This window comes from Barbus barbus, assembly GCF_936440315.1.
Source record: "Barbus barbus genome assembly, chromosome: 25".
Lineage (NCBI taxonomy): Eukaryota > Metazoa > Chordata > Actinopteri > Cypriniformes > Cyprinidae > Barbus > Barbus barbus.
In genome coordinates this window covers 2,378,336-2,394,100 of record NC_136753.1, presented here as the reverse complement: position 1 = coordinate 2,394,100, position 15,765 = coordinate 2,378,336, and the positions used below count along the sequence as shown (strand labels likewise).

Sequence of the window (15,765 nt, the reverse complement as noted above, 5' to 3'; positions counted from 1 at the left end):
ACCAATAATATCTGAATACAATGAAAACAAAGCATTAATTCCCACAATGCACAGCTCTGTGGTCAGTACCTGGATGAAGACACCAGCGTGGCTCTGTCAGCTCCGTCATCCTCTCCCTCTCCGATGATGAAGGTGGTGGGAGCGTTACTGGACTTGACACAGCCGTGCAGCTCGTGACGCTCACGAAACACACGCACGTGTCCACAGAGCGTCTGCAGGAAGGAAGTGATGTCGATCTCCTGCAGCGACTCCTCGCAGTAGTCCATGGCCGTCAGCATGTCCTGCAAGCTCACGCTGTAGGACTGCTGCAGACTGTGATAAACACCTGTCAATCAACACAGGCACAAGACAATGAAATCATCTGCTATTCAAATTTTGCATATTTTTATATTGTGATATTTTTATGAACACATTTTCTGCCCCAATTCATATGAATGAAATGCATTATGTACATGCACAAGTATTTATATATCAAACTAATGTTGTTGTTTTTATTGTAGATCTACAGAATTTATTTTAGACTAATATTTGAAATTAAATACATTAAATAATTAACAGATCGAAGGAGACATCTTGAAGCACTACTTGACGATTAAAGAGCTTGTGAAGTAATCCCAGAAGGTGCTCTTTGGTTAGGTTTGAAGCAACTATTACAAAAAAAGAAGAATCCAAGGCACTTCTTCTGGTCCGCAAAAGTTAAAAAGCCTTCATTCACATTCTGGCCAACTCAATAAACATTAAAAATGCCTAAAACTCTGATGCATTTCGGCCTTCAGCCTTCCTCAGAGTGTGTCGACAGAAAACAGAAGTGCCTTGAATTCTTCCTTTTTTGTAACATTAAATAATTAATTAATTACCTTTTATTTAGACAAACATGAAAAAAAAAAAATCATGTATCTGGACAGGGTGATTCCCATTAATAATCTCAGTAATGAGACACTAATGAATCACCATTGAGAACAATGTGAATTGCATAAAAAAAACCTAATGAAATAAAATTAAAAAACATTTTATTTTAACAATAAAATAAATTTAATTAAAAAAAAAAATCCAGATTCAGCGCAATAATGAGAATTTTCTTTTTTGTTATTACTCTAATGAGAATTCAGGACATAAATGTGCTTAAATGCTTTCTTATTTTTTTTTACTTGTATATTTATATTTTTATTTTAAATTACTAATGAAATAAATATAATTTAAAAATGTATGGACTAAAAAAAAAATGTCTGGACACAATAAGAATCAGTTTTCTTTTTTTTTTTGCTTTACACTAAAGAGAATTTGGGACCTAAATGTGCTTAAATTATAATTTTTTGTTATTGTTGTCATTTATTTTTATTTTAAAATAATAAAATACATGTGGTAACATTTTACAATAAGGTTCCATTTGTTAACATTAGTATTAGTTAACGTAAACTAACAATAATAATAATAATAAAAAAAAACTTAAAAGCTTGTTGATTCCAGTATTTACTAAAACATTATTAAAATCAAAAGTTGTATTAATGTTATTTAACAGACCTGTGCTAGCATGGACTAACAATAAACAGCTGCATTTTTCAAGTTAACAAAGATTAATAAATACTGTAACAAATGTTTTGCTCATTGTTAGTTAACGTTAGTTGAATAATTAAATATAGTTAACAAATGGAGCCTTATTTTAAAATGTTACCATAAATGTAATTAAAAATGTCTCGTCTCAATACAGTAATGAGATTTTTATTTTTATTTTTTGCATTATACTAATGAGAAATCAGGAGATAAATGTGCTTAAATATTTGTATGCTTATTTATTTAAGCTTTATGCATATATATATGCATATGTTGGAGTGTGACCTTTGACATAGCTCTGGTAGTAGTGTTCCTGCAGCAGGCTGCAGTAGTTGGCCAGTTCTTTGTGTTTGTGAGGATGCGTCATGAGCTCCGTCCAGGAGGAGGCACTGCTGCGCTCCTGAGAGATTGACCTGCGAGAGACACACACCAGATAACAGCAGGCCACAATCTGCCAGACACTTCCTACAACACAACACCAGCCGAAAATAGCAGAGGCAAGCAGCAGGAAAAGCAATACCCAAGATACCAAAGTCCAACATTTATCCATATGTCTGTTATAGAGAAAAACTCTTTCTGTGACGTATTTCAACTTTGTAGCTAATGCATTTAAATTCAAATGCAGCTTAATTACAGCCCTATAAATATATACAAGAAATAATATACAAAAATATATTATTGTAGTAACATTGAGTCAGACCTAATTTACACAATAAATTAATAAATATTTATAATAAGGCAATTTATTTGCAATTTCTGAAAAAATACACCTCTATGAAAATGCAAGTGTGTTAAAAACAGAGAGACAACATGCAACAACCATATCTGTCCAACATTTCAACAAGCAGCAAATGCATGCTTTCTATTTTTCAGATTTTATTCATTTGGGTCTGTATTTACTGACTATATTACGTGCAAGAAAAAAAAAAGGTGATTATAGACCCTATAAAGTGCAACATGTTTTAATTATTTTTAAAAATCAGTTCTTAATGGCTGGCTGCTGATGGTGTTGATTTTAAATATCAGTGGCCAAAACATCAGTATTCCTGAGTGTAATACTTTATATTAAGCAGCACAATAGCACCGTGCAACAGGATTTCATTCATCTACAGTCCAGCGGATCATCAAATACAAATACTAGTCGTGTTTTGCTGCTGAAGAGGACGGGAAAATATCAAACCAGCTTTAAAAGCACGCAAAACTGATTTACAGCCATGAAGCAACAACACCCAAGATTTATACGCCAAAGGTTTACCATTTCTGTGGTCAACAAAGCAGGAAAAATACATTTAAAGGGAAAGCGAAGTGGAAAAAAATCAAGAAGTTGAGGACACCAATATAATATGCAGCCAAAGACTTGCTCAGATGAGCACGGAGTACTCAGATATAACCACCGAGACAGACGTTTATCAGCAGAATATACCTGATCGACAAAGACTGAGAACAAATACTAATCCCTCAAGTACTTCAAGAATAAAGAGGACATACATGACATTACAGTCATTTAGCCTCGTTTTGAATGTCTTGAGATGTCCTATATGTCTACAAGCAGGGAGCGAACCTCCTAATTTAAGTATGTACACTATCAGTCAAACGTTTGGACACATCATGCTTCATTATGACTCTTTTCAGCTCGGTTAGAACTCTAACAGTAGATAACAGTATGGAGGCATGGGAATCCAAATAAATAAATAAATAGTAAAGTAAAAGTACAGTAAAATGAATAAAATAAAATGTGACAAATAAAACCTCCTTTGTAATGGACCACCTTCTTTGTGTAGATTCCAGCTCTGCTGACTCTAGACATTCATCATAAACTTTTTGTCCAAGATTTTGACTGGTACTGAACATCAGAAGACAGAGAAAACAACCCTCGGCAGAATATGAGATCTTAAAACACATTAGATAATATAGAACAGTCCAGATCACTGTGCACCCCAATCAACAACAATACACAAACTAATGCTGAAAAGTTTGGGGTCAGTAAAATATTTTCATGTTCAAGTCTCTTCTGCTCACCAAGGCTGCATTTATCTGATCTAAATACAGAAAAATCAATAATACTGTGAAATATTATTACAATTTAAAATAAAAGTTTTGTAATGTAATTTATTTCTGTGATCAAAGCTGTATTTTCAGCATCATTCCTCCAGTCTTCAGTGTCACATGATCCTTCAGAAATCATTCTAGAGTTGCTGCTCAAGAGACATTTCTGATTATTATCGATGTTGAAAACAGTTGTGCTGCTTTATACATTTTTTCAGGACTATTTGATGAATAGAAAGTAAAAGAACAGCATTTATTTGAAATCTTTTATAACATTATAAATGTCTTTACTGTCACTTTTGATCAATTTAATGCGTCCTCACTCAATAAAACTATTCAATTGTTTAAAAAAAAATTACTAGCCCCAAACTTTGGATGGTAATGCATATACAGAGATAAACTTGTCTTCATTGTTATTTTAAGCCCTCATATCCTTATAAGTCTTCAGTATCCTAACATCCCCTCATTACTGTCACCTTCATAGAAGAGCAAACCCTCCAGAGAAAGAGAAAGAAAGAAGGGCCATCCTTAAGGTAACGGGGCCAAAGCAGCCCCCTCACACCCCTCATCCCATCCCCTCCCCTCCCGTCCCGCTGTAGGGCGGCAGCAGGAAGCTGTAAGCAGGGCTACCTGTATTTGGGCTGCTGACTGAACTCCCAGGTGTCTGTCTCTTGAGCTCTATTCTCATCCAAAGAGAAACCAGACAGTACAACATTAGGACGACCACATGATGTCCTCGGAAATTATCAAACACAACAGCTCTGTTCCAAAACACAGCGAGCAGTCTACCTAGGCAACTTTATTAGACACAAGCCTGTTATCAATGCTTTTATCCAGACCATTTATTGGTAATAAAGAGCTTTTCAATTCAGTCACTTAACGGGGGTTATTAGAGTTAATTAAAACTAAAACATTTTCATTACTTTCAGTTATCATATATCAACATTTCTCATTTTCATTACTTTCAGTTATCATATATCAACATTTCTCATTTTCATTTAGTTAAACTTGAAGTATTAAAACACCTAAAGTAAAACTAATAACTAAAAATAAATAAAAACTCTGTAGGCATTTTTAAATAAAAATGACAAGAACACACAATTACAAAAACTTTAACTAAAATAAAAGTGGAAACCGCAATATAAATAATATTAAAATTAGTGCTGTCAAACTATTATATTATATTATATATTAACTATATATATATATATATATATATATAAATACACATACATGCATATATTCAAGAAATTTTATATTTTTATATTAAATTTATTTATATATAAATTATATAAATATATGCATGTAAATATTTTCAAAATATACACTGTATAAGTCTTTATTTACTAGTAAAACTAATAAATAAAAATGATTAAAAACTAATAAAAACTATAAAGACGTAATAAAAAAGAAAAGAAAGACAGACAATTAAAAGAAAATGAATGAAAATGACAAACTAAAACAAAATTACTAAAACAAGTGTAGTGGAAAAAAAAAATATATATATATACACAAAACTAGAAAAAAATAATCGAAATAAATAAAACTGTAATAGTATATCAATGATACTAAAATACGGTCACTGTCACTTATAAGGTCCTTCTTCAGTTAGATGCTGCCTAAGACTGTAGCTGTCTATGCATGCTGTAGGCCGCTCTCTATGGTTTAGAACAGAGCTGATGTCCCGAGACCTTCAAGCTACACACCGTAGCTTTCACCTGCATGTGGGAGAGTGTCTGAGTACCTGAAGAAGACGTCTCTGGGCTGGCGTCCTGAGCGCGGATGGACCAGCTGCTCTTTGAGCGAGTCCAGTGAGCAGTTGTAGATGTAGATTGGGCAACGGGGTCGTGCAGCATCAGCACTGCTCTGCTGAGACGTCTGTCTGCCAAACGTGATGTGACCGTCTCGCTTCTGTGGCTCCAGAAACTGAACAACATCCTTCTCCTCTGAAGCTGAAAGATATCAGACAGAGTTATGAATATAAACAACTTATTTTTTGTCCTAACCAGCTGTGAGTGCAAGGCACTATATATTTTTCTGAATTTTTCTTCACTTAAATCAAATCAAAAATTTGATTAAATAATTTTTTTTACATTTATAAAGAATTTCAGTGACTTGCCTGGATAAATAAAGGTTAATAATAATATTTAAAGTAATAAAATGTTTATTTACGGTTTTAGAATTTTGAACACTAAATAACTATAACTTACATATACTTAAGTTGGAATATACTATATAAAAACTATATATATGTTATCTATAATAACCGTGATGAGAAGCACAACTAAACTTCATGGTTTGGCTATGGGTTTCGTCATTTCTGCCACTTTTTCACATCAAATCCAGTCTGGAAACTTATCAGAATTTAAAATCCCATACCAGCATCACTTGTGTTCATGTTGCTCTGTCCTGCAAACATCTCCCGTGCCGCTTCTGGTTCCACTGTGGACCCCTTCCTGTCTTCTCCGTGTTGACCTGTTCCAACCTGAGGACCATTGGCAGAGCTGCTGATGGAGTCAGCCTGTGGTTGGCCGTTGCCGTGACTACAGGTCTCCTCCTCTTCCAGGAGACTGCTGTTTATTGGAGGTTCAGTTTCCAGCCCAGAAGACATCAAAAGCTGCACATCTTTCAAAATAAAAGTGTAAATTGAAATTCCAGAAAACTAAAATTATACGCACACACACACAAATTAAAAATTAATCATTGAATGATCACAATGATACTTAATATTCATATATTCATTAGAAATGTTTTAGTCATTAAGAAACAAATTACTACTACTATTATTATTAATAATATAAAAGCATTTTATACAATTTTTTATTGTAAGTATAAACTACTAAAAACCCACCAAATGACAGTTGTCCAGCATTCTCCAGATTGCAATATTAGTTTGGTCAAACACTGCTGGGTTAAACTGTGGGAATGTTTCAGATTTGCTGCCAAAAATGTAAGTGGCTTAATAAAAAGCATTCAAATAACTTCAGTCTCATGACGTGTGTAAACCTAAAGGACTATTGAGCTCTAATTGGTGTGGCATTGACAGATGATGCACCTGTAAATGTGGCTGGCAGGAAAGTGAGCAGGATCTGCTGATGGCTGATGTATTTGGCGTAACATTTCCAGTGAGGAGATAAGCCATCCTGCTCCGTGCCAGCTGGCTCGTCATCCACAAGATCTGCATTACTGAAGCTCTGCCAGGAACACACGCACACACACACAGTAACAACTCTGCCAACAACAGAAGGATAAGTACACTGCCGTTTGAAAGTTTGAGGTCAGTAAGATGTTTTTAATTTTTTTATGAAAGAAATTAATATTTTTACATCAAAAAGGACACATTACACTGATCAAAAGTGACAGTAAAGACATTTAATGTTACAAAATAATTATATTTCAAATAAATGCTGCTCTTTTGAACTTTCTATTCAAAGAATCTTGAAAAAAATGTATCATGGAAGCAGCACAAGCTTTCAACATTAAATATTCCTGACCATCAACTTTTGAACGCTAGTTTGCAAGTTTCACTTGCTTAATACGAGTAATAACTAGCTGTGATGTGGAAGTGAGAGGAGCCAAACTGTTAAAGCCTCATTCTGACCCAACAGAAGCAGGATTGAACATTTTAAGCATTGAACTGAATTGATTTTTTTTTTTTTTTCAAACCACCCATGCCTTTTTTTATTTCATTAAAATGTATTTATATTGAAAATACAAAAATAATGCAATTATTTTGTTTTCCCCCTTCATATACAGGTGCATCTTAATAAATCAGAAAGTTGTGAAAAAGTAAATTTTTTCTTGTAAGTTATTTCAAAAAGTGAAACTTTCATACATTTTAGATTCATTGCATGTAAAGTAAAACATTTCAAAAGTTTTTTTGTTTTAATTTTGATGATTAGAGCTTACAGCTCATGAAAGTCAAAAATCAGTATCTCAAAATATGAGTTTCAATTAATGACCATCCCTACAGTATAAATTCCGGGTATCTCTTGTTCTTTGAAACCACAATAATGGAGAAGACTGCTGACTTGGCAATGATCCAGAAGATGAACACTGACGCCCTCCACAAAGAGGGTAAGTCACAGAGGGTCATTACTGAAAGGGCTGGCTGTTTACAGAGTGCCGTATCAAAGCATATTAAATGCAAAGTTGACTGGAAGAAAGAATTTGGGTAGGAAAAGGTGCACAAGCAACAGGGCTGACCGCAAGCTTGAGAATACTGTCAAGCAAAGCTGATTCAAACACTTGGGAGAGCTTCACAAGGGGTGAACTGAAGCTGGAGTCAGTGCATCAAGAGTCTCCACGCTCAGACGTCTTCAGGAAAAGGGCTATCAAGCCACTTCTGAACCAGAAGCGTCTTACCTGGGCTGTGGAGAAAAAGAACTGGACTGTTGCTCAGCAGCAGATGACCCAACAATGCAGATGACCTGAAGGCCGCTATCAAAGCAACCTGGGCTTCCATATCACCTCAGCAGTGCCACAAACTGATCACCTCCATGCCACGCCGAATTGAGGCAGTAATTAAAGCAAAAAGAGCCTCTACCAAGTATTGAGTAGATATACAGTAAATGAACATACTTTCCAGAAGGACAACAATTCACTAAAAAAATGTTTTATTGGTCTTATGAAGTATTCTAATTTGTTGAGAGAGTGAATTGGTGGGTTTTTGTTAAATGTGAGCCTAAATCATCACAATTAAAATAACCAAAGACTTAAACTACTTAAGTCTGTGCATTGAATTTATTTAATACACAAGTTTCACAATTTGAGTTGAATTACTGAAATAAATTAACTTTTCCACGACATTCTAATTTATTGAGATGCACCTGTAAGTGATGTACAAATGTGCACCTCTAACCAGTAAGGCATGATGCCTATGGCAGGGTCATAAGTTCTGTTCCCAGGCAGCATTAAACTGATGTAACATTTTCCACTGTGGTAAAAGATGTGTGAGTTGGACCCTTCAGTTTCATCGGTGAGGGTCAGTAATCATTTATGGGTCATTTATGTCATATGTATTATTCTCCTGATAAAGTTACAAGGCACACGTGTGTGGACTGCTTATGCGTGTGGTTGGGGTTTCTCAGCTGAGCTGTAATATGAGATGATGCACCTGTAGTGTGCTGGAGGAGCCCGTCACCTCTTTACTGCTTCCTATAGTGTGGAAAGAAAGAACAGTGTCCTGTCTCTCCGGAGGCTTCAAGCTCTCTTCTGAAAACACACACATAGATAAACACAATGAGGGAAGATCAGGGGCCAGATTCTTATTAAGTCACTTGTAATTGCTAATGAATCAATTAAAGGTAATTTGGGATGTCTGGCATCCATTAGCATGAAGTCTTTCGATTACTGTGTTTTAAATCATCTACTTAGTTTAAACATCTTGTTTCTCCTTCACTGAGCGCAATGCCATTCAATTTATCAAACCCTTAGCAAGAGTAAATGAAAACAAGAAGTCAATGGTGCTTGTTCTGTTCTTCCAGATTAAAGAAATATTCAACAACTAGTTAACAGTGATGCATCTACAATGGAAGTCTATAGGGCAAGACATTTCTGAGTGTTTAAAAGCACAATCGTTCCTAAAACATGGAAGTTGTATAAAGTATAGACTACCATTCAATAGCTTAGGGTCAGTATGATTTATGTTCTTGAAAAGTCTCTTCTGCTCACCAAGGCTGCATTTATTTGATCAAAAATACGAAAATATTATGAAACACTGTTACAATCTAAAATAACTGGTTTTCCGTGAGAATGTATTGTAAAATGTAATTTATTCCTGTGGTCAAAGCTGAGTTTTCAGCATCATTACTCCAGTCTTCAGTGTCACATGATCCTTCAGAAATCATTATAATATACTGATTTACTGCTCAGGAAAAATTTCTGATTATTATCAATCTTGATATGTTTTGTGGAAACCGTGATACATTTTATTTTACAAGACTCTTTGATGAATAGAAAGTTTATTTAAAACAGAAATCTTCTGTAACATTATAAATGACTTTACTGCCACTTTTGATCAGTTTAATGCAAACTTGATGAATAAAAGTATTAAGTGTGTGTTTTGTATGCATGAATGTTATAGACATTTTAGCATTAAAAAACAGCTGAATCACCTTTAATGACAGGAAGTGAGAATGGAGCCACATGACCGTCTCTTTCCCGCTCTAGGATGTGATGCATGAACGCCACATGATCGCCGTCGGTCAGTGGGATCTCTCGATCGCTGAGCTCGCTCTGCAGAGAGCCGTGGAAGAGGCTCAGGAGGAGATCATTGGGCAGACAGGAGGCATCCGCTTGACCCTCTGTTAAAGGTCAATAGCAAAACAGTTATATAAGGCCCATTGTTCACTGATTTGGATAAAGGAATATGAATGTAAGAAAGGATAGGACGAGGGTTGGGGTGGATGGAGGATGGAGTCATACCTCGGCTAAAGGTGTAGAAGAAGAGCTCGATCTGCTGGCACTTGGGCAAGAGTTTCATCAGGTCAAACTGGAAAGGTACAGTGTGTATGCAGTCATCAGCAGTGGTGGCGGGGATCTCGCCTACAGGAGCAACACATCACACTGAGCATCAGATCTCATACGATTGTGTGCAAGGAGACGGGTGACGGTGCACATTCATACCTGGAGCATCTCTGACGCTGCTGAGAGGACACACCTGCTCTTTATTCTGACACAGCTGGATGAGGTATTCAAACGTGATCATCGTCGTCATGCACGACAGATCACGGGGGAAAATCTGGAACGGAAAAACACACAAATCATAAGCTTTGACTGTCAGATCTCAGTAAAAATGCTTAAATACACCATGAAATCAAAACTGACCCTATTTGCTTTCTTACTAAATTTTTCTGGTGTTATTAAGCAGAATTCACCAGTGCATTATTCTAAAGAAAAAAAAAGTTTTTGTTAGTATTTTGAATTAAATTGTACATTTACATTTTCTGTTTTCTTTTTAATTATACGTAAAGTTTTAGTAATTTTTTTGTTTTCAGTAACGTTTTTGTAACTTTTATTTTATTTTATTTTTATGTCTATTAAGTTTTTTTATGTTTTAGTGTTTAGTTTTTTGTTTATTTAGTTTTGGTTATTTTAGTACTTCAACGTTTTCATTACTTGAAATGATACAAACATTAACTTAAATAAAATAATATATATTTATTTCAGCCAACATTTCTCTTTTTTTAACTTCTTGTACTAAACTAGCAAAACCGAAACAAAACTAAAATTTAAATGGTAAATGTCATAAAAAACTAATTCAAAATATTAATAAAACCAGCAAGTTTTTCAATGGTAATAAAATTATAGTGAGTGATGTAAAGCTAATATCATTAGGGGTCAAGTCCCAGATTTTGTAAAATAGGTACAATTACTTGGTATCCATAATTTAGATTTTTAGTTTATTTTCTGTGACATGTCACATGTAAGTGAGTCATGATGTTGTCACTAACAGCCTGAGGGATCTCCTGGTAGGTGAGCTGATGAAAGTGTCTCTGCTGCTCCATTGAGCTGCAGACGGCTCCGCTCTGAGGCTCCACCCAGCACTCCGTCACCAAACTCAGCTCCGTGTCCACATCTATGGCCTCCACCTCAGTGTCATTGTCATCATCTGTGGAGAAACTGGAGACACGATGCCAAAAACAGACAGAGTCAAACCAAACTGCCATTATGAGACAATGCAGCCACAAAAAAATGCCACTCTTCTAGTTTTTCAATTGCAATTAATGCACCCATGTAGTATGTGAACAATTTTTGCTAATTATTTTTACATTTTTCCAACCTTGCAATATTTTATGTATTTATTTATCTTTTATTGTTTGTTTGTTTTATTTATTTCATACATTTTTTGTTTTGTTTTGAGACTATTTATAAAAAAAAAATAATAATTAAAAGTGTTCAGATCCTGGACAATTAATGAAGGCAGATCGTATTTGTCAAAGAAAGCTTATAACAGAAATTATTCATTTTCTAATATATAATTTAAATTTATAATTATTTAATTAGCATATTTAATAAAGTAAATAAATTTCATAACATCTTCAAATGTTAATAATTTGGAATTAATTGAAACAGTTCATTTAAAAAACCTTTTTAATTATTTCATTAAATTAAACAAACTTATTTAAATATTATAATTATAAGATAAATGTTTTATTTATTCATTTTATTTTTTTTATTGTATATTTAATTTTATATTATGTATTAAAAAGTTATACACTATTAATGCTAAATATAATACATTTAATAATATCTTAATTAATAATTTGGAATTAATTAAAACAAAACAGTTAATTAAAATAAACTGTTAATTAAATTTATTTAAACATATTTAATGATTATAATTAGGTTAATGTTATATTGATTTGTTTTTAAATGTATTTTATTCTTTTTATTTGTATATTTAATTCTACATTATGTTTGAAAAGTTTTACACTTTCATTCAATTCAATTCATCAAAAGCTCTTTAAATGTGAGCAGGGTGATGATTGACTTGTGTCAGTGTGCACTGAGCTCTACAATGATCTGTTCTTGACCATTACAGCATAGGAATCATTCAGCTGAAGCCATTGAAGACTTTAGCAGTGAACAGAGACTCCAGTACTGGTTTGCACAGGTGTGATGAAGTGTTACCTGTCCTTAGTCGAAGTGGAATGAGGTGGGAAAAGGATGTACTGGACTATGCAGGTGTGTTTTTCTCCGTCCAAATCAGCTGACAGACTCTGCATACACAGTTGTGGCTGAAAGTTAGAGATGCACTGCCAACAAATGCTAAAAGTGGCATATACAAGCAGAGCGTGCTCATACTTTCACCTGCATTGGCAGTTCTGCCACCATGTTGACGATACCCTCCCCGCTGGCGGCAAAGTGGAAGCCTTCAGACAGACGAACACTGCGCAATCAAAAACAGCCATTAAGAGTTTAGCAAATGCTGTTATCTGAATTGACTTATCATAGGTCAGAGTTTCCCAAGGATGTTTGAGACTCACTCGGAGAGCATGGAGAGGATATGAGCGACCGCGTGCAGCGATACAGCGGTTCCCGGGCCGTTCTGCACGGCCCAAACCCAGCGCTGGTGCAGGAAGTAGCGGGACAGAGACGCCATGGTGGAGGACGCCGTCCTGCTGGCAGCCATGCTGAGAGGGGCGCCCATGATGGGCGGCTGAGCGAACGGCTCCATATTTAAGATGAAAGGGGTGCGGAAATCTGACGGAAGTTTCTCGTACCTGCAGCAGGATGTCACAAGAAGAGTTTTACTAAATCATAAGTTTCTGAAAACCTTTTGAGTTACAGATGAACTAATCAGAGTCAATGTTGTTACTTTTTTTTAGTATACTAAAAATGAATATACAATTATATAAAAATTAGATTAGAAAATTATTTTTTAAAAATCAAAATATTAATAAATACTAAATTAGTCCAAAAATAATAATTAAATAACACTTATCAAAGTCTACATTAAAACAGTGTTTGCAAATCATTGTAATTTTGTAAATTGGACACATTTCAGAGTAAAACGTATTAAACAATAAAAAACAATCTTTGTATTTTAATCCAGTTTATTGTTTATGTCCCTACAGAGTTTAAATCTAAACATATAATACATGAAAATTAAAGGGCTCGGTGTCAGCCAAAAAGGAAAGCTGTTTCAGAGACTAACATGCACCGATTAATTATTTACAATAAGGTGTTTAGACAGAAAACGAGGTCAATTTTGACTGCATGTTGACTGTAAGTCTGTCATAACTTCACAAAGTTAAATTCAGATAACAGTAATGAGATCCATTATTGTTCAATGTTACGTCACTGACCTGATCAATAGTTTTTCGAGGGGTTTGTTGAGCACCACCACACACGGCCGGTCAGACAGCGCCGGTTTGGCCGCAGGAAGAGGCGGGGATTTGGAGGGCGACGCGTTACCAAGAATCTTCCGTTTAGTTTTTGGCGTGGCCTCCTTATTCTGGACTCGATGAGGGAACCACAGCCGGAGGATCTGCTCTCGAAGTTCATCCACAATCTACAGAGTGAGAGTCAGAAACACTCATTCTATTCCTTACAGAGCCGTTCTGAAAACAGCTTTCACAGCAACCAAATGAACTGAACTCTATTGTGGAAAACGCCGCCTCACCTTGTTCCTGGCGTGTGCCAGAGTTCCTATCGGGAAGCCCAATCGCAGCACCATGCAGGGAGCTTTAGAGATCAGACGCACCAGATAGAAGGAGACGGGCGGCAACTCAGAGCCACTGTGGGAATAACACGTGTTAAAACACTGCTAACCTGCTCCGTAAATCTGCCAAATAAACTGTGGATCAAACAGTGATTGAGACACTAATATAGTTTGTATTAATATTTTGAATCATTTTTTATTTGTATATTTTCCATTTTCATTTTAATGAAAGTTTTAGTAATTTTGTGGGGGTTTTTTTTTCATATTTTGAATAGGTTTTTATTTACATTTTTCATCTCATTTTAATATAAATGTTTGTACATTTATTGTGTGTTTTTGTCATTTTTAGTCGATTTTTTAAAATATATTTTAATACATCAAGGTAAACTAAATTAAAAATGAGAAATGTCACCTTGGCAACTAGCTGAAATAAAAAGGTTTTTATTTTTTGTTTCAGTTAACAATTATTTTATTTCAAGAAATATGTCATTTTCTATGGTTTTAGTTTTAGTTTACTATAACAGCTTTGGGATGAAAAGTTGTCACATACATTGAAAAAAAAAAATCGAAAATAAAATGAAACGTATAATAGTTGTTGAAAAGATTAATGAAATTAGAAATGTTGTCTTGGCATCTCACCGAAATAAAATGTTCAAGTTGAAGAAAAAAAATTACTAAAACTAAAGCCAAAATAAAAAGCAATTAGCACTATATAGAAATGCCTTAAATTACCAAAGCATATAACAGAAAATATAAAAATCATAATGTAAAAATAAGTTAATTCAAAATATTAATAAATAATATAACAGTTAAAAAAAATAATAACATAAAATAACACTGGTCAACTAAAATGTCTGAATGTGATCAATAAATCTGAATGTAGTGTGGGAATAATGTTAATATAAATATTAGATGAAAAACTGAAAATTAGAAATGTTGTCTTGGCAAGTAACTAAAAAATATAAAAATCACTAAAACTAACGTGGAATTAAAAATCAATTAAAGCTACATAGAAATATTTTTTATATAGCAAATAACAAAAAATATAATGAAAATGTAAAACTGAAAACATACTGAAAAAATTTAAATAAAAGCTCATACAAAATATGAATAAATAATATAACCGTATAAACACTGCTAAAATAACACTGGTCACCTAAAAATGTCTAAATGTGGGAGAAATGTTAGAATAATGCTTGTTAAAACACTGCTCTGTAAATTTGGTAACTGAACTACACATGCACCTGTAAATAAGTTTGACATATGAGTATCCCTCCACCAGGACGAAACTGCTCCAGTCCCTGAGCAGCGAGGTGAGCGCCGAGTGAGAGATGCGACACTGGATGGTACTGAAGCGACCGTTACAGCCAGCGTTGTGCACATGCTTTGGGACCGGGCTGAACAGAGAGAGACGCAAAGCAAAACAGAGTCAGGAAAACAGTTTACAGCCATTGGGAATTAATGAACACTGACACTGACCAACTCAAATATAAATTTTTGAAGTAACTTTCCCAACACTAGCAGGACTACGCTATATCGACCGCTGACCAATCCAGGCTGTGTCCACTCACATGTCATGCTCCAGAATGATAGCGATGCGATGCATGTGCAGCCAGCGCTGCCAAAAGTTGGCGTCCACAGACAGGATGGGCTTCCAGTAGGAGGCAAACTGTGATTGGCTGGAGTCTTTAGAGCCACTGTGCTGGAGGGAGAGGACCTGATGGAGAACAGGATTGTGTTTATCACGTTAATATCACCAAAACACAACAAAAATATGAACTTTAGTGTACTACTCTACTGTTTATGTAATTTAAGAGACGCTTTTTTCCCCACCGTTTGGGTACAGTAGGATTTTTAAATGACGTCTCTTCTGCTCATGAGGGCTGCAATTATTTGATAAAAATACAGTAAAAACAGTAAAATTGTGAAATATTATTATAATTTCAAATAGCCGTTTTCTATGTGAATATGTTGTGAAATGTAATTTATTCCTGTGATCA

General features: G+C 34.7%; 1 protein-coding gene across 4 annotated transcripts in view; it reads right to left on the bottom strand.

Moving 5' to 3' along the window:
• Positions 1–15,765, bottom strand: part of LOC306845221 (KICSTOR complex protein SZT2-like) — an 85,553-nt gene that overhangs the window by 60,976 nt on the left and 8,812 nt on the right. For all 4 annotated transcript variants that reach the window (XM_079377887.1, XM_079377890.1, XM_079377888.1 and 1 more), the window contains exons 12-29: positions 15,337–15,482; positions 15,010–15,162; positions 13,727–13,841; positions 13,410–13,615; positions 12,588–12,824; positions 12,412–12,490; positions 12,232–12,320; positions 11,052–11,220; positions 10,225–10,339; positions 10,024–10,143; positions 9,714–9,902; positions 8,714–8,811; positions 6,653–6,791; positions 5,977–6,222; positions 5,342–5,549; positions 4,228–4,275; positions 1,837–1,964; positions 70–325 (exon numbers count right to left, since the gene is read on the bottom strand). In XM_079377887.1, coding sequence (XP_079234013.1) covers positions 70–325; positions 1,837–1,964; positions 4,228–4,275; positions 5,342–5,549; positions 5,977–6,222; positions 6,653–6,791; positions 8,714–8,811; positions 9,714–9,902; positions 10,024–10,143; positions 10,225–10,339; positions 11,052–11,220; positions 12,232–12,320; positions 12,412–12,490; positions 12,588–12,824; positions 13,410–13,615; positions 13,727–13,841; positions 15,010–15,162; positions 15,337–15,482 — 2,741 coding nt within the window. The remainder of the gene's footprint in view (positions 1–69; positions 326–1,836; positions 1,965–4,227; positions 4,276–5,341; positions 5,550–5,976; positions 6,223–6,652; positions 6,792–8,713; positions 8,812–9,713; positions 9,903–10,023; positions 10,144–10,224; positions 10,340–11,051; positions 11,221–12,231; positions 12,321–12,411; positions 12,491–12,587; positions 12,825–13,409; positions 13,616–13,726; positions 13,842–15,009; positions 15,163–15,336; positions 15,483–15,765) is intronic.